Source organism: Diplotaxodon limnothrissa, linkage group LG2 (assembly GCF_057381915.1).
Source record: "Diplotaxodon limnothrissa isolate DT_005_m linkage group LG2, D_limnothrissa_male_GT1.1, whole genome shotgun sequence".
NCBI lineage: Eukaryota > Metazoa > Chordata > Actinopteri > Cichliformes > Cichlidae > Diplotaxodon > Diplotaxodon limnothrissa.
This window is the reverse complement of record NC_140597.1, coordinates 3783896-3803969: the sequence shown is the minus strand read 5'-3', so window position 1 is coordinate 3803969 and position 20074 is coordinate 3783896. Positions and strand designations below refer to the sequence as shown.

Genomic DNA, 20074 nt, shown 5'->3' with positions numbered 1-20074 from the left:
GAATGCTTTAAAAGTATCAACATCAGCTTTTCTCTGACAGCATGGTGGGAGTTTCTAAAAATAACGGAGTCTTCATTAATCCCATGCAAACGTACACCTATCTGGAATAACCCTGACATATTACAAAACAATAATATGATTAACTTCCCAGAATGGAGTTGTAAAGGAATTAAATACTTAGAACATATATTAGAGGGAACAGAATTTATTCCATTTGACAGACTAGTTGCACAATATGGGATCAACAAGAAAAGATTTTTAGAATATCAACAAATTAAATCCATAGTAAAAAAGAAATTTAACCTCAGTCAAGTTGAATTACAAACACCACCAAGTGCGGCCCATTTCCTTACTCTTAAATCCCCCAAATTATTATCTAAAATATACAGAACACTTTCTAAATTAGATGAATCAATATCCCTTCCTATTGCAAAGTGGGAAGCAGATTTATCAGTCAGCTTAGACCAAAACTTCTTGTCTCAGGTATGCTTAAAAACCTTTAAATTGATTAAAAATCCCAGTCTGCAATTAATACAATACAAAACACTACATAGAGTGCACTATACAGGTCATCGGATGTTCAACATGGGCTTTACATCTTCCAACAACTGCTCACACTGTCAAGGCAATACACCAGACAATTACATTCACGCTCTTTGTTTCTGTCCACCAGTGCAGAAGTTTTGGCACGAGATATGTGAAGACTTATCAAAGTGTCTGAAATGTAAAATTCCAACCTCCCCTTTAGTATGCTTGTTGGGAAAATTGGATGAGGTCACTACAGAAACTAATACAGTCCACATGGTTTTTACTGCCCTATGCATCGCCAAGAAAACGGTCCTCATGAACTGGAAAAATAAAAATAATCTTAATTCTAGCCAATATAGAAACCTTCTAATAGATCACATTAGTCTCGATATAGCCTCTGCCACCACATTAGATCAATCCCTCTGGGCTCCTTTGATCGGCTCCATCACCTAGCGGGGGTAGGGGGTCATGTTTTGGTCCCGCCTTAGCTATTGTGGTTGATGTGGAGTTGGGACGGGCTTAGGGCGCCTGGAGGACCCCTAGAGACGTTATCCCTGGAGGGCTTAACCCGGGGGTTGTGTTCATAACCTGGTTAGTGGCTCTGGTCGCTCTTAGAGGTTGTTCTCCTCGTGGCTGCGTGCAGCGGGGCTGGAGGATGGTCTGTACTGGTGGACGTAGGTTACTGGGCTGGTGGCCTGGCTGCCCCTGAGTGGATCCGGGGCAGGCGTAGGTGTTTGGGGTTCGGGGGTGCTTCGCCTCCGTGCTGGGGCTCTGGCTGGGCCTTGGGGGCTTCGGTCCTCGTCGGTGTGTCACCGAGGTTATGAGCGGGTGGGTGCACGGGGGCTCAGCCCTGGCGCAGGGGGCCTCTTGTGCATCGGCCTAACTGGGGGGCTCTTCAACTGGCGGGGAGGTTGTTCCATCCTTGCAGGAGTCCACTCTGCAGGTGGGGGAGAGACATAAGAGAGGTGGAGAATAAACTTAACCTGGGTGTCTGTTGTCTTGTGTAGTCTGGGAGACGATTGAATGTTGGGGTGGGTACAGTTTCCTCTGCGGTGGGGTATGGTGGGCTGCCCCGGGTCCTGTGGGGCTTGGCAGTGCTACCGTAGGCCCCGGTCTGGATGGACCTGGGCTCCCTTGCCTTGGTGGGTACCAGAGGACGGGGGTGCCTACTGGGGTCAGCGGGGGAGCTGGCCCTAGGGAGGGGCATCCTCCCCTCCCTCCTTTTCCTCCCATCCCCGGCTACCTCCCTCTTCCCGCTCCACCACACTCACCCACACAGGTAGGGCCTTGGGGTGCGGGTGTGTCACAAGGGTGCAGGGGAGAAATCCCCCCCCCCCTGTCCCCTTCTGGCCACCTGTGCCTCAATTTTATCTCACAACTTAGACATCCACATTACTTACACTCTCATAACACGCACATATATATATAGGGCCTTGAGGGTGGGCACGTTAACGGCGTCCAGTGGACGGTCTGTGTACTCAAACCTACCTCTTGAGGGTTCTCGGGAGGGGCCGTGCTAACACCTGCTGCTCTCTGGCAGCAGCACCATGCTGTCCCTTGTTTTAAATGCACTTTAGAACAACACGCAGCAACACTACACATGAGCGGGAGGAGGGAGGTATGGGGTCTTCACACACCCCCGTTCTCTGCTAGCCATCGGGGCGGGGGGGCTGGGAGGAGATGTTAGCTGTCCGATTGGCCTCCCTGCTGCTGCGGAGCCTGGGACGGTCTGCTTGCCTCCACCCCGGGGGGAAGGGTAACATCTCTTGGGTCTGGGTTCTGTTTCCCCCTCTGGGGGCGAGGGTACCTGGACCCGGGGTATAGAGTATGTTTGGGGAGTGTGATTGTGTGTACATGTCCATTTATGTCAATCCTTACGTTGGGGGAGTGCTGAGTGTTTGTATATGTGTGCATGAGGGTGGGAATGCATGTTTGTGTCTGTGTGTGCCTGTTTGTCTGTGTCTTTATGTCAGGTCGGGTCTTAGACTCCACCTCTCTGGGAACTCCCAGGCCCTCCAAGGCCTATCTCCCCTCACCACACTCCCTGCCAGTGACTGATGCCCTCAGGGGTCGGTGCATTGGTGGTTCTTGGTGTCCGGGGCTGGGCACTCAGGTATGTACCGGCTCACTCCCGGTGGCTACCTGGCAGGGCCTGGCGCCTGTTGCTCGGTCAGGCCTCCTCCGGGGTGCGGGGGGCCCTCGGGCCTCCGGCCTCTGGGCCTGCGGCTCGGTTCACTCTGGCACAGCTGCCTGCCGGCAGAGCCGGCGGGCGCGCCGGTGCAGCCCCCTCTAGCTTCTGCTCGGTGGCTACTGGGTGACACCTCGTCTGGGGATCCTCAGCCCTTCCCATGAGGGTGGCACGGATGTCCCTCCGGTGGTCCTCCTTGGGCTCTCGCACTCTGGGGCCTCTGGATGTCTGGGGCCTGGATCTCCTCCATGCTTGCTTCATGCCCTGGGGGACGGGGCTATGGCTCGCTACATCCTCTTGCAGACCATTACATGTGGAAACCATTTGAATACAAGCGCGCTGATCCACACAGGTATGCACACCGGTGTTCACTGCTCGTACACTTAAATTACACCTTTCTTGACTGCTACTTCAAAGCACATTGTGCGCTGTCTGTCCTGCGTGCTGCACAACAACATTGAATATTTAGTATTTACTGCTGTTTACACTTAGCTAGATTAATGCGATGGTGTTGTGTTTAGTATGTTGCTTTGGGTTTTTTTTTTTGCTTGTTTTCTATTCTTCTTCTCTCAACAGGTGATCCAGGAGATTTTTTTCTTTTCCTTCCTCTTTCTTTCTCCCTTTCCTATCCCTCACTCATGTCTGTCCCGTCTGTGACATCTGAAAATAAAATATAATAAATAATAAAAACAAAGGTCGATCAAATGGACCAATACGGCAATGCCACGATGATCCATTTGGCAAAGTAAATCCATTGGGTATCCTTGTTGGTCTTCAGACAACAATTCTGATGGCTAAAGAACCAAATGGGACAGGCAAAGAAAAAAAAATAAGTTTTGAAAGTTTGGAGGTATTTTTTAGTGTGTGAACACAATGCCAAGGAAGACATCATTCTATAATGAAAAAGATTATTCACAATGTCCTGTGGATAGATAAAGTACAGATGTATCGTCATAATGCACAGTGTCACATTTGATGCATAACAAACACAATATATTAGAATGAGGTGAGGTTAACCTGAGCATTTTTGTTCAATTTTTGCTACATAAATCATTAAATTGTCTAATATACCATGAGTTGTTGTTCATCTGAGACTGTATTTAATACATTTTAGAAAATGGTAAGAACAGAGTATTTATTAACTCATGATATACAAAAAGCTTAGAACTGAAAGAGATTGATCTGATTCACATTACTGCAAGTCTGTCTTTGCTTTGTCAGACAAACATCTTTTATTTAGCTGAAAACTGTCTTATCTTATCTTTGTATAGACCTATTTTAGTTCATTTATTTAGTTTCAGTTGAAAACTTTCTAAATATATATAATGAAAAGAGCTTTTTATGTTTAATGTGTGTGAATTACACAACACAAAAGAAATGCTTCACACTAAACATGATTGGTTCTACTCATTGGTGTTGTTTCATGTGTTTATGTAGGAAATATAGTTGATATTTCCACTGTGGTAATATAGTGAATGAGAAAGCAAAGCAAGGCCAATCAGACTGATCTAAAATTGTTCCCTCCCACATTGCACGTCTATTTTAAAGCTGGTCATATCATCATATGCTCCAATGTAAATGTGTTTTAATAAGAAAATGATGGTCTTATTTTATTTACTGCTGACAGCCAGAATGGGGGGTAAGTATGTAGAAAAGACGTGTTGCAGTTATATTTAAAGTACCATGCATATAGTCATGTTCTCACAGTAATTTAGCACGTGGCAGACGACAGTTTATCTTTCTTGTTTATAATAGTATTTGTTTACAAGTATCATAACTTTTTTTGTTTGTTTGTTTTTCCAGGTTGCTCAAATGACCACAATTTTGTGACAAAGACTGTTGATGTTGGACAAAATGTGACACTTTCGTGTATTCGCCAGTCAACACTTTTGCACCAGGAAACATTATTTTGGATCAGACTTGTTTCTGGAAACCAGTTTGAATTCTTGGGAGGAACATTCACCTTTGATTATGACGATGTTAACAATACGTCTCATATTACAGTAAAACAAGAACCTGGAACCTTTATTATGCAAATCAGTAAAACTAAACTAAGTGATACTGGTTTTTACTACTGCATAAAAGTCAGACAGCTTGCTATGACCTTTTTGGAGGGAACATTTCTGACCATCAAAGGTAAAAAAAAAAGGTTTATGTGCTTATGAGTCTAATTTTAAAATGTCCAACTCAATGGCATCTCAATAAAGTTCATTTATTTATTTATGTTAATCTTTTTCAAAAGGACCAGAACCTGATGTCATACAAATGCGATCTTCTGATCGCATTCATTCAGGAGCCCAAGAGACTCTGCGGTGTTCAGTCCTCTCTAAGTATGAGAAGAAAACTTGTCCGGAAAATCCCAGTGTGTACTGGTTCAGAGCTGGATCAGACAAATCCCATTCCATTTATGTTCATGGAAACAGTGGTGATGAATGTGGGAGTCCTGAAGCTCCCTCACAACGTAAATGTGTCTACAGCTTCTCAAGGAACGTCAACTCCTCGGATCCTGGGCCTTACTACTGTGCTGTGGCCATATGTGGACAGATCATTTTTGGAAATGAATCAAAACTGGACATTAAAGGTAAATTCTACACTATAAAGCGCTATATAAATACAGGCCATTTACCATTTACCATTTACTTCTGTACAACATACCCATGTGATCAATAAAATATATTTGTTTTAATTGATAATGTTACCAAAATAATCACAATTATTGGGTGATTATATTTTTACAGCACCCAACATGTGGGATTTGCAGACGGCCAACACAGCTCTCTTTTTGTTATGTGCTGCTTTGGTTACAAGTCTGATGGTTATAGGTTTCCTCATCTATACCATTAAGAAAAACTCTTGTGATTGTTGGAATGGTAATAGACATTATTTATTTATTTATTTGTTTGTTTATTTGTAATCAGCCTACAGCATCTTTCATCTTAAACGTCTCTGTCTTCCAAACAGGCAGTGATGGTGATCAGGAAGGTCAGCAGGTAAAGCTGAAAAAATTAAAATGTTTTAATGTTTTAGCTACGTGTTTATAATTAACATTCCCATCTCATAAACTTCATCTATTTCCTCAGACAGAAGAGGACCTCATGGTTTATACTGTACCAACTTTCAACAGGAGGAAAAATGGCAAAGTAGAGCGAAGGAATGAAAAAGTGACAGAGGGAGAAACAGTCTACAGTGATGTCAGTGTTTTAGCCATAAATTAACTATTCATGTACTGAATAATGTATGCTCATTAGTACTATAGTTGTTCTGGCAAACTGGAATCTGTAGGACTTAGCAGCATTGAGGCTTGATATCCCTTCTGAAGAATTTCTTTGTCATACTGAATACTATGCAATTCCTCAATTCTAACATCACACACATTTGTATTCTGTAGAAGTCCAGTTTTTGTGTGTGCTATTCTGTTTAAATTTGTTTTCTTGTTTGTTTGTTTTTGGGGTTTTTTGGTTTGGGAAGAAGCTGTGATGCTCTTTGGTGGCTTCACATCCCTCTTTTGTCTAATATTCGTTAACACAATTATTAATAGTGTTAAATATTACTTAATGTGTGTTCCATGCCTATGTGCCCTGTGAATTTCCCAACTGTGGGACTAATAAAAGCTATTTTATATTATTAAAGTCAGCCCTCTGTTTGTACATATTATATAACCCTCTGTTCCTCTTTGCGCAAGTGTCAGTTCATTCCTCATGTGCTGCTATGAGTTATTCTGCATGTTCTCCATTCATCCTGGTTCCTTGTTTTTTTTTTTTTTCTGTCAGTCTTTGGACTCTGTTTAACTTTACATTTATATTAGTTCTTATTTCTTTTTTAAATACTCTGCAATGTGACTCTACATTTAAATGGTAAATGGCCTGTATTTGTGTAGTGCTTTACTAGTTCCTAAGGACCCCAAAGCGCTTTAAACATCCAGTGTAGGTTTTTTTGTAGGTTTGACATCGTTGTGAAATATGACTGTTCAAAATGGCTACTCATTGACATGTGGACATTTTTACATTGCATCACATTATAAAGAACTGCATTGCTTTTGAAGGCTTAGACAGCAATGTTTTCATCTTTATATTAAAGCTTAGAAAACATGGGGTGTTATGTAACCATTTGTCTTAACAGAAAATAATGTTCATTTACTTTACAATTAAATTATTTTACTTACATGGTATTGGAAAAAACAAAACATGAACTACCATCAAAGAAACACAGTAAGGCTACACTCGATTATATACTTTAACACAAAGTTAACTTCATGTGCCAAATTGTTGATGGTTGTTTCAGTTAAAATGAATTAAAATGATAATTGTAAAAAAAAAAAAAAACTGCAGATGTGGCAGCAAATGGCAATGTGTAATGTCAGGACCCGGAAACATTTTAATAGTTCTCTTAGTTTTTAATATGCAAGTATGTGAAGGTTGTGCAAGTCAAGTATGAGAACAGAGTCACGGTAGATGTGTGAGCAGTGACAGAGAAATAGTAGAAATGAGAAGTGCAAGGCAGAAGTGGTGAAAGTGGATGAGTTTAAAAACCTAGGGTCAATTTTCCAAAGCAATAGAGTGCACAACAGAGCTGAAGAACAGAGTGTAGGCTGGGTGGAGTGGGCGGAGGGAAGTGTCTGGGGTGATTTGTGGCAAAATGATAGCAGCAGGGTGGAGTGGGTGGAGCTTACTTTTGAGTGGTTTGAAGGAGGACAAGCAGAGGTGTGACAGAAGAGGATGCCAGACAATCATGATATGCATGATAGTCGGATAGAAGTCACCAGTCCAATAAGAAATCCCGATCGGAGATAGAAATTTGCATTCTAATGGTTAAAATTGTGAAAGAGAAAAGCAAGAGAACGTGAAAGGTCAAAAACTAAAGATGGGCATATCCATTTTGACATTGCTTATTAGACAGTGTAATCCATTTTGAAGCATTAGTACTACAACCAACAGAGAAGCCATTTTGACCCCATAGAAAACAATTTTAAGCAACAATTTTGCGATGCTACATGTTTTCTTCACACACATTTTGACATGAAGGTTTCTATATCAAGAACCATAGTTAGTGCAGCTCAATGACTGATACACGGATATACAGGGGACTGTAGATAAAAGATGAATAATTACTTCAGTGGGTTGGGGGATGGAATATTGAACTGTGGCAGAGGGAACACTTACATGAGAGGAGAATGGGGTGGATTGTTGGCTATGCAGCACATTAGAACCAACCCCCGGGCCACGGACTGGTACTGATCTAGAAATTCAAAACTCATTGTTAAGATTTGAACTATGGACACTGCTGCTTTGGGCATGCTCGTTAACTGCGTAAACACTCGGCTATACTCATCAGTGTTGGGTAAGTTACTTTAAAATAGTAACTTAGTTACATTACTAGTTACTTCTCTCAAAAGTAACTCAGTTACTTCAAGTTACTCGTTACTTTCAAAGTAACTAGTTACTAGGGAAAGTAACTTTGGTTTTACTCAGAATTCTGTTGTTACAAATAGAAAGGAAAAGATAATGTGTATATTTCCACGAGAGAAATCCCACGCCTGGACCGTCATTGACTGCTGCCATGATTCTAGCCTATGTCACAGAGTCATGTGCGCCTTTTACATCCAACACAAAAACTGCAGTCGTGGTGCTTTCGATTGTACTCAGAACTCGGAAATTCTGCCTTCTGAATAGGAAGATGTAGGCAACACCAGACTGCAGATGAGCTGCATACAGGGCTGGACTGGGACAGAAAATTGGCCCGGGCATTTTGACTAGAGACCGGCCCACCATTATAGGAAAAATCATAAAGCCTTTGAATGAAAACAAACACTGTTGTGACAGTGATGTACACTGTTCTGATGGTATATATGCATCAATCTATCAATCGTTTGTTGTAAGATTCAGATAATTATTTTTTAAAAGCGAGACATTTTAAATGAGAATAAGAAAGAAAAGTAAATGGCCTGCATTTGTATAGCACTTTTCTAGTCCCTAAGGACCCCAAAGCGCTTCACACTACATCCAGTCATTCACCCATTCACACACACATTCACACACTGGCGATGGCAAGCTACATTGTAGCCACAGCTGCCCTGGGGCGCACTGACAGAGGCGAGGCTGCCGGACACTGGCGCCACCGGGCCCTCTGACCACCACCAGTAGGCAAACATGGGGTTAATATCTTGCCCAAGGATGTTTGGCATGCAGCCAGGATGCAGCCTGGGATCGAACCACCAACCTTCTGATTAGTGGCTGACCTGCTCTGCCACCTGAGCTACAGACGGACGAAAGCGAAAGCATTTGCCAAGAATGTTTTCATTAATCAAGTTCGTTAAGTATTTCTTTGTGCCCCCCTTTCCCTTTTAATGCCCTACCTGGCCCCCTGGCAACACTTTGCTAGATCCGCACCTGCACAGTAACAAGCTGTCAGCTACTTAGAAAAGGATCCTGGGGTTATTTGTCTCTCAGAAACAGTTCATAACTTCCCTTCAACTCATTCATGTCACCTAAAAGGTAAACCTGTTTCTCCATCACCTGTTCAGCTCTGATGATCCAGTAAGGACATCTCCTGGTTTCATCTTCATGTTTCCCTCTCACCAGATAACCAAACCATATCATGACCAGCAGCTTTTTTGCAGCTGTGGCCCCAGCAAACATCAGCTGATACTAGAAATTAATATTAAATGAATTCTTACAACAGCTGATCAAGCTTAAACGTGCTGCTATTGTTTTAGCGCGACATCCGCTGGTTTCCTGTTTCGGCGCAAAGTGAGTGATAAACAAACAAGAGAGCCGATCAGCTGATCACTGATCAGTTTTCATGATTGAAGTAGAAACGGGAGAGGGAGGGGGGAGAATGAGAGGAGAAGAGGCAGCTGTGCAGCGTAAAGACACAGAATAACTCCAGCTTTGTGCCTTTTTCATTGTAGCTGAATTACGGGACAAACTGTTCCTTTTCACCTCCACAAGAAACGCGTAATATTTTCTCTGAATACCAGACGGGACGGTTGGCAACTCTAATAACTTATGAACAAAATAAAGTTCAACATCATTAACTTCATAGCACCACCCAGCTGTATAGAAACTCCGTCATGCTAGCTAGCACGCAGTACGGAAAAAGTCAGAATAACGAAAATAAACTCCACCTAAACTTGGTGCATATCTGACCCAGAGAGACTGCAGGTCAGAACTTCTTACCTGAAGTTCAGTTCACACTTGGACCGGCGGCCGCCTCGGGTCTCTTTTCCTTCTGCGTCCCTTTTCCTTCCTCCACCTGCTGGCCTCCACCACTTGCTAATGTTACTGAATCTGTGGAAGCTCCGCAATAGCCACCACACGAAGTAACGAGTAACGAGCCTATCTAAATCCCAGTAACAAGTAAAGCGTTCCTGATTTTGGCATAATAACTATTTACCGTGCTCGTTACCACAATAATAACGTAGTTACTGTAACGCGTTAGTCCCAACACTGATACTCATTCATTTTTACAATATATTCGGTAAGTCTTGTTGTAATACCCAGTGTTTTGAAGTTGATGCAAGTGTGTTTAGGTATCCAAACAGCAGTGTCTGCAAATTTTCCTCCCCCAGACAAGATTTGTGAAAAAAGTTATTTGTGTAAAATGTTATTATAACTTATAACATATTGTAACATTAAGCAACCTCTAATGATATGGAAAAATGTATTCCTGTGTTTTTGCTTTTACATAAGTCAGAGAATGGAAATCCTGGCAGCCATGAAAAGCCAAGAACACTGCCTTTCCAAAATTGTAAAATGCTCTGTGTTTCATGTTTAGCTGTGTGACAGGCAGAATGTAGGACCCAAATGCAGGATTCGAGACACAGAAGGATAAACTGTACAAAACTCAACACTAAATACAAGAAAACTAAATCAGAAATTAGAGACATGAAACTCTAACTAGAAAACTAAAAAAAAACTCAACCAGCAACAGAAAACTAGGTATTTACCAGAAGCACGGAGGAAACACACAGCACTAAGGAGGTACAACGCAACAACAGGCAGAGGGACACACCGAGAGATAACAAGGGAATGAGATACAGGAGGAGAGCACAGCTGGGAGTAAGGAGTAATCACACATAACGAGACGGGAAGGAAGAAAAACTGGAAACATTAACAAAGGATGCAAGACTGTCGAAGTAAAACAGGAAACCAAGACATTCACAAAGACACAGACTTGACACTGAGACACGGAGATGTGACTAAATGGAGAACTGGATGCATGACCCTGGAGCAGAGAGACAAGAGAAACAAAGTGAGAAACATGGAACACAGAAGAATGAGACAGAACTAAACATACACGATAGACTACACAGGGAGGCACAAATGAGAACAGATTAAATGAACAAGAAGTCACAACCAGAAATACAAATGATTAAAGCAGGAAGAACGAGGAAACTAAACAATAGTAAAATGCAAAAATAAGAAAACTGGAAACACTGAGTCATAGAAAGTGTCACCAGCAAGGTGACACTATGGGAATCCAAGTCATTACCCAACTAAGTAGGTTTGGTTTCTAAAAACACCAAGTAGCTATTGTCTAAACTTCACAGTACTCAGTGAGTAAATACCAAAATATTCCAGATAAGACTCAAACCTCAGTCTTCTGAGTGAAAGTCAGGTGTGTTCATACAACTGCTCCTCTACATCCTATTGTAAACTTTTAAGACACTGCAGGGAAAGTTGAAGTAAAATTTTGTCTCTAACAAAAACTACAAAAGGCTTATGTTATATTTAAAACAAGTGAGAAGCTGGATAAAGAAAAAGGCAATTTGCTCATCAAAGACCTGGATAAGACCCATGTGACAGGAACTGCACTTGAATATTTATTCTGTGATAACCAATCAGATGCATTTGACAGTGTGGTGTAAAAGGTCCATGTTACCCCCTACACTGACTGAAATTTCTACAAGGTCACTAAAAAGAGAGAATACCAACATGAATGCGTTGTGGGTCATACTGCTTCTTCTTCATCGAGGATGTAAGTGCTTTACTATTTTATTCACATTATTTTCAACATATAAGTACGTTGGCTTTATCGTTCACTTTTACCTGGTGCTTTCCTGCATCATTGTGACTTAATGTTTTAGATTTTGTATGTTTTCTTTCATATTAGACACACTTATTCCAGTAACTACAGTTCAACTCGGTGAACCTGCAACTTTGCTGTGTGACCTGCCTAAGACCGAGTTCAGCCGTAGAGTCGACTGGTACAAGCAGAGTCCTGGAGACTCTCTGCAAAGAATTTGGACAGTGAAGGATTCTGCAGAACCTGCCTTTGCACCTGAGTTCAAAAACTCAAAATGGGATGTTAAGTATGGCAAGAATCTGACCAACCTGACCATTTTGAGGACAAGACAAGAGGACGAGGGAATGTATCACTGTGGATTCACAGCGTGGCTCCAAGATACCAAATGGACTGCGACATATTTGTTAGTAAAAGGTAATAATGTGATTCTTCTATAACATTTTGCTTCAGCAACTAAAACTTTATCACATAAATACTAAAGATAATAATTTATCAATGAGCATGTTTAGAAAAAAAATCACTAAACTTTGAATTTAAATATTTTCAAATATTATTAAATTTACCTTTAAGATACATTTGATTTGGGGTTTTTTTAATGTTTCCAGTGATCCTTAAGTGAAATATATCTTTTAGGTAACACATGTTGAAACTATTGTTCTATTTTTCTTTCAGTGTTCTTTGTAATCACATTTGTTAATATGTTTATTTTGACAGGAAACACCCAGAAAACATCGAACTATTCTGTTGTTCAAAAGAAGATAGCCCCTCCAGGAGGCTCAGTCACTCTTCATTGTTCACTCCTCTCTAATTTTGATAACAATACATGTTCCGGAGGTCTCAGTATGTTCTGGTTTAGAGAAGGATCAAATCCATCTCATCCTAGCATCATCTACACTGATGGAAACAGACATCATGAATGTGGGAGTAACTCTGCGACTCAGCAGAGTTGTGTTTATCAGTTCAATAAAAGTATTAGCTCCTCAGAAGAAGGGACTTACTATTGTGCTGTGGCCACATGTGGGAAGATATTGTTTGGAAAAGGAACTAAACTTCAAGGTACTGGTTTCATTTATCTGTTTCTTAGAATATCAGAAAAATAAGTGCCTTTTGTTTCACGTTCATAGTGATTTCATAGAAGGTAAAATTTAAAAAAGGTAATTTTGTAATTTATATTGTCCTTAAATTTATTTTTGTTGTTTTTTTACCTTTAATTTAGTTCCTGGGTGCAGCGTGTGGTCACAGAGTGCCACTACAGTTATTTTTCTGCTGTGTCCCGTCTTGGTTCTGATTGTTGTTGCTGTCCTCGCTTACACAATCAAGAAAACCAACAGTGATTATTGCAAAGGTAATCAAAGTTCATAGCTGTCTGTGAAGTTAACAAAACGGATGAATGTTACATTTCTAATAATTATTTATATGTTCTATATTCAAGCTACAACTCTGGAGAAAAACTCTGGTGATTTCAAAAGACAACAGGTAAAGTAAATAATGGTACATCGGTCATGTTGTGTTTATTTTGTGTTAAACAATTTTTCATTAGGACTCACAAAAGCTGAGCTGATATGCCTTGAATTCATATTCTAAAAAAAATAATTTGTGCATCACTTTGACAATAAGCAATGATCAGATGAAACATTACAGACTGCTTTGGGCCAAAGTTACCATGGACATTTGCTTTGAAACAATTGAAATTTTTTATACAGTCACAGAAGGTAACACTTGCTGTGTTCCCTGTCAAAACTCTAACGGAAATATTTTATTTTTGTATGGAGGAAATTTCCCCCAAACTGCACTTGCGTCTGACACTGCTCGTGACCAAGAGAGGAGATTAAGAAATGATCATATTATGTCCCTTATGACCTCCATTCAGCCTTAACTTGTCCCGGCATCACATGTTGTCAATTTCTTTATGCTACATTTAAACTGTTTGCTTGACATATACTGTCTGAAAGGTCAGCATCCCCTAAAGCAGGGTTAGGGTTAAATACACAGTGGGCCAAAATTCAAAACTAGAACAAAGTCGCGGGCTAACGTTAATATTTATTGAAATATATTTATTCCTCCAGATTTAAGAATGAATCTTTTCTTATGGACTCAAAACACATTTTGCTGAAAAACTGAATATGGAACAAGCAAAGCTTAATACTAAACAATATATATATTAGCTGTATAATACCAGTAGGCCAGCTCTAATAGTAATTTGGTATGGCTTCGCGGGCCAGAGTTTGACACCTATGCCCTAAAGCGACCAGATTCACATCCACTGTGACCTTTGGACTTTTGATACAGATGATACAAATTATCTTTGTAAATCTGTCTCCCGTCCAAGTTGGTCAAATTTACCACTATGGTTTTGATGGACTCAGTTAGAAACTGTTCAAAGCAGAATTTGACATCACCAATCCAGGATATGGCATATTTTTAGGTCCTGCGGTCATCCTGATGACCTTTTCAACTGAAGGCCCAGTTTAATTCTCAGGTGTTGATACGTTTCCATTCTTTGACTTAAATGCAATAGCCTCATCGTGGCCTTCCTCATCATCACTGAATTGCTCCTCATCTGTCATTTCTTCTTCTGGATTATATTCCATGCCGTCTTCAACTTCTGACATTTGCTCCTTTAATCCATCCTTACTGCCAGTTTTGTGGCCTCTTTCCTAATCACCTGTCTAGTAATCAAATACGTAATAAAGAGCCGCCCTCAGGGTATATCAACCTGGCATGATGCTGTCACACAGTGACCTGTGAGCATTAAATACCCAACCTATGAGAAAAAGTTAGATACTACTGAAACAATGTTTGTGCTCAAATTCAAATTCAAATTTTTATTTGTCACGTACACAGTCATACACAGTACGATATGCAGTGAAATGCTTAGACAACTGCCCGTGACCTAAAGAAAAAAAAAAGGAAAGGGCTATGAATAAGATAGGAAATAAATATGAAAAATTAAAAAGTGTAAATTTAACTAGGAAGGAATAAAATATAAGAATATAAAATATAAAAAATGAAATAACTGTACAACACAAATTAGAATGAAGGGTAAATTTAACTGGGAAAGAATAAGATAAAATATATAAATTAAAGTTGAAAATAAAATAACTGTACAACAAAATACACAATACGCAGTATAGAACTATATAAGAATGTATGAAGAAATATAAATAAATAAATATATATATACACACACACAATAACAGCAGCTGTACAAGTATTAACTGGAAATGAAGAATATAGTGACCAGTGTTGTGCAATCCACATTTGTCTTGTGCAGTGCAAATATGTGCATGCATTATACATATGGATCAGTGCGTATGTATGTTCATCTTACAAAAGGGGGTGTAACTGAATGATTGGTCATTTTTGACCAGGAACACCAGGAGTGTACAAATGTTTAATAAAGCGTAAAAAAGTGTTTAGTGTGTGTGCATTACTAGCTTTTCTGGTTTTGATGTTTCTAATGTTTTTTTTTCCCAGGAAAAGAACACATCAGTGTTTTCTGCTGTCATCTTTACTATGATACAAGATAAAAAGAACATAAAGGCCATGAAGAGGCAGCAGATTTCCATGAATTTTGGACCGGATTAGATCTGTTTCCCATGCTTACCCCCATAACACTGAGGATGTTTCCTTAGAGCCAATGAACTTTAATTTTTTTTTTTTTTTTGTATTTCATTTTTTTTTTTGTTCTGTTCCTGTTAATAATAGCATGTTCAGTCAATCACAAGTAAGCTTATTGCATCATCATTAAATATCCCCAAACTAACCTTAATTTAAAAAACAAAACAAAACAGGGGTCCCATCGGTTTTTAAGCGTCTGTTAAAGGACTGCTGCTCCGGTCTTTTTCTGCCTATACAGAGGATTGATGATGCTAATCAGACAGAAAACCTGCAGTGTCCACAGTCTGCTAGTGACTCTCCTCTCTTTTTTTTCTTTTTTTCTTTTACTTTTGTTGTGGAGCAACCAAAAGCTGCATAGTTCATAGCCTGAAATGACATATATGTTTGAATTTATATCATTAATAGCAGGTAGAATGAGATCAGTGCAAGTGTGTAGAAGTATACTCTTCTTTAATGACATAGTCTAACATGAGTCTAAGATTTTTAAAAAAATTCTTGGCATTGTAGTTTTGTTTCAACTTATAGCTTAGCGCTACTTTTCTTCTGGCCAGAGCGTGGAGTTTTGTGTCTGTACCTGCCTTAGTCAGTTTGCTTATTATTCACTTCTGTTAACCTTAATGGTATAAGTTTATTGTAAATATTAATTATAAATAAATTCATTGTTTGTAAAGTTATCTTCTTTGGATGCTCAGCTTGTGGGACGTCTGCTGGTACTTTACACTGTGTCGCCCTGAGATTTATCAGATGAGGGGTTGTAACATTGGCAAAGAGGAAGTTGTAGTAAATCATGATTACTAACAAGAAGTTAAAAAGCATAGAAGAAATTTCAACACAACTCATTAAAAGATTTAACTGAGTGTGCATAAACGTGGGTCTTTGGGAAATCCAAAGTAAATTCAAAACTTTCTCTAAGCATAACTCCACTGATTTATTAGATATATTATTAACTTATAAGAGGTACTGGTGGAGTGGGTACGTGATGTTTTGTTCCTTTTATTGTGCTTAGCAGCACAATAAAAAATGTAGCCAAAACCACAAAGGTAGGTCTGTTTGATAGAGCACTGATACTGGTGTGAATTGTCGCTGAGACGGTGTTAAATTTTTTGCTGCTTAGAAAAGAAAACAAGCAAATAAACAAGCAAAAAACACTAGAATCTGAGCTATAAGTGTCTTTATATTCTATCTTTTTATGTCTTATGCTTGTAGTGAATGTCCTTTTGCATGTCAAAAGCAAAGAGCAAGCAAAGCCACATTCATCAGATACACTGACAGACAAACGTTGTAATGGCCAATTTCTCTGCCTCTTGAACAAACACTGAATCTGTTAACTCACAACAGATATCACTGTGAGCTTTCTCCCTAGATAAAATGCGAGACGAGCCTTAAGGCACTTAAACAGACTAGTTATAAAAAACAAATAGAACTGATCATTTCAGCTACGTTAATGTGCTTATTTTTTTTTTTTAAGTGTCTTTTTAAAAAATAAAATCAACCACAAAAACTGTATCTGTTGTATATCTGCAGACACAGACTGTGATCAAGAACTGCAGCATGACTAAGCAGGTCTCTGTGTGTGCCTTCCTCAAATATGCTCTAACAGCTCCTTGTATTGATGTAAAAGCTAAGCGTAGTTACTATTATAGTGCCGTTCCACTTTTCTTTTAAAAATACATAAAGTGCTACCAGACCAGCTCTTTGAAACCAAAAAGAAAACAGGAAGAAAAGTCCCTTTGTAACCCCGCCCTTTTTGTTGCAAGTCCAAACACAGCAATGCTGCTTCTGTGCATCAACTCTGTTTATCTTCATCTTTGCATCCATCGTGTACAAATAGTTTTGTGCACAGAAACAAAATACTTATTACCACATGGGAGATGATAGACATAAGAGTCTAAGCCTTTATTCAGTCTTTATTTATATTATTTAAAGTATATTTTCAGTTGTTACATTTCTTGTTTGCAGCTGTCTCTACATTTGTAAGCATAGGCTGGACACAGGACTGTCTCAGGAAATTGCAGGTTATTACTTGATTGAACTGTATGATCGTCAAGCAGCAAGTGTAGTTAGACTAGCTCTTTAAATATTTTCTCTTTTTCTTTCTTCATTCAAATGATTGAACATTTTCTTTCTTCTGTCTTTGTAAATTTACCTAAATCTTCCACTGTGTGTACAGATATACAGATTGAAGTCTCAGCTCGTTTATTCACGTTCTCCTATGATTCACATAACATTGCTCTATCACTACATACATTGGTACATATGTTTCAATTACACCAGAAGCTTCCAGGTCAGTTTGTTTATGTTGCACTGTGAGAGTGGTGCTCTGAAGTGAGAGTAGAGGATGGAGAGTGTAACCACAACCACCATACTAGTGCATCTCTTCCTGCTTAAGTAACGGACAAGCAGGCTGGGTTTGTCATCACTGCTCTTTGCACAATGACAACGTTGAAGTGACAGTAAAGTTGAAAATGTAATCTTAATATCATGGTCAAGTGCATTATAAAACAGCAAAAATTGCAAAGCATTCAGGCAGGGGAGATTAAGCTTGTGATACTGTAAAATCTCTGTGTTCTGTACTTCTCTGTAATCTCTGTCTCCCCTGTCATGTCTTCTTGTCTCAGTGTCAAGTCCATGTCTCTGGGCCAGTCTCATGTTTCCTGTTTACCTTTTATAGTCTCATATCTTATGTTCGTTTATTCAGTTTTGCTTCCTCCGCATGTCATTGTGTTTGATTTCTCCCAGCTGTGTTCCCCATGTGTTTCTCCTTCCCTTGTTACTCCTCTGTGTATTTAAGCCTGTGTTTTCCTCTGCTTGTTGTCGTGTCATCCCATGTGCTTCTTTAATTGCCTTTGGTAACCTAAATCTTAGTAGTTGCTGCTTATAATTGGAATGTGCTCAATAGAATAACGGAGAGGATCCCCTACTAAAAATCGGGTTAGGATTATTTTCTGTCTCATCGTTATTATACACATATTGCTGTTGGGTGGTTTAAAAATCTGATTATTTTTGTAGACTAGAGAAACAGATTTTCCTAACATTTATGTGTTAACTATTTACAAGTTTTTACTAAGATAATATGACAATGCAGTTTAAAAATATTGTCTGAGTTATCGGTATCAGTCTTTACAACTTACAGCATCTGTAAGATGTGTCATGGCTGCAGTCCTCGCTGAGTGACCTGCCGCAGCCATGTCCCCGTCCCTCGTTTCCCATGTGCGAGCTGTTGTGTGTGTGTGTGTGTGTGTGTGGGGGGGGGGGTACGGCGGTTTTATGGAGACGTCAGGTTCAGGGAGTTTCCCACTGCCAAGCCAGCCACACTTGAAAGTTACTGACACTTAGCTGTTGCCGATCAACCCCATGTGAAGAGTTATTTAACAGCTGAGCTGAGCTTCAGTCGAAGCTGGATCGTTGAGAGTCATCAACAAGTGTATGACAGAGTTTCAGAGTGGAGTTGGCAGGTACTCATCGTTTGCTTGTTTATTTTACAGGCACAAGTGGAGGGAGTTGAGCACTTTTGTACATAAACACCACTCACCATGGACACAGTAGAAGTCACAGCAGGGGAACGGAGAGTGAGCACGAAAGGGGAAAAGGAACTCACACATAGAGGACTGTTGCACTTTTCGTCAGTGTTGTTTCACTGTAAATAAAATCACTAATTCTGCAGAGAGAGTCCTGGGTTTGGGTCCTGTATCCACACCACCACACTTGACAAGATGGCTATATCCACTGTCATGCCACCTATTGGTTTGTGAGTTTACTGCTGTGAAGGCTCAACTTGAACATGTTGGCTATATTGGCCACCATATCACTGTATGGTGATTATGGTAGCCATGCCATAAATACCCTGTTTGATTTTGCTACAAATAAACAAGATTATAAAATTAGCCCTATAAGATCCATCAATCTGTTTTCTTCCACTTAGTTACTTCAAGGTGACAGGAGGCTGGAAGCTATTCTAACTGTCTAGCTGTGGTGGAGTAAACCCTGGAGAGGTTGCCAGTCTTTTACATGGGTGACAGAGGGACAGACAACCACTCATTATCACTTTGACACGTGTTACTGAATTTAGAATGACCAATTAACCTAACACCATTCATGTCTTTGGATTGGAGGATGAAGCAAGAGTATCCAGAGAGGGCATGCAGATATAGGCCCCAACCTATATTTGAAACCCAAAACCTATTTCATGTCAGGCAGAAGTACTAATCACCAAAGTACCATGCTGTCCAACATCTGAAGACTTTAGACTGATTAGAAAGATGGAGTTATGTGATCTAATAAGATTAATAAAAAAAAGATCTATGCATTTGTTTTCATATTTTCACAGAATTACAAAGAATACAGAGAGTCTAGCTGTGGGACTTCACAAAAAGAATAATTTGTGCAATATGTGATTGACTAATTGTAAAGTAAGCAACCTCTGACATCTGTATGAATAAATGCATATAAAATCTTTGCTTGTGTCTTCAGCGCACAGTAACTCAGGTAACATAAAAAACAGAACTTTCTGAGGGGTTTTAAGTATAAAAAGCTCCTTTTAAATCCAGCATCTAACTTGGTTTTACTGGCTAAAGCTAACCAAGCAGAAATTGAACAATGATGAAACACAACATTCAATAGAAAATGAATTAGATTATAATTTAAATGAGTGACTGAATGAGGAACATTTAATTTGCTCTTCAAATACGTGGATGCAACCAATGTAAGAGGGAG

At 39.8% G+C, this 20074-nt stretch overlaps 2 protein-coding genes across 2 annotated transcripts; both read left to right on the top strand.

Annotated features, from left to right (window-relative positions):
• Positions 1-4294: 4294 nt before the first annotated feature.
• LOC146638078 (uncharacterized) lies at positions 4295-5931 on the top strand. Its single transcript, XM_085374501.1, has 6 exons — positions 4295-4355; positions 4520-4852; positions 4959-5297; positions 5455-5586; positions 5678-5706; positions 5797-5931. Exons 1-6 carry the CDS (start codon positions 4295-4297, stop codon positions 5929-5931), a joined length of 1029 nt encoding a protein of 342 aa, XP_085230627.1.
• A 5718-nt stretch (positions 5932-11649) lies between these two features.
• LOC146638077 (uncharacterized) lies at positions 11650-15328 on the top strand. Its single transcript, XM_085374488.1, has 6 exons — positions 11650-11692; positions 11828-12154; positions 12455-12796; positions 12957-13085; positions 13173-13216; positions 15218-15328. Exons 1-6 carry the CDS (start codon positions 11650-11652, stop codon positions 15326-15328), a joined length of 996 nt encoding a protein of 331 aa, XP_085230614.1.
• The last annotated feature ends 4746 nt before the right edge of the window (positions 15329-20074 follow it).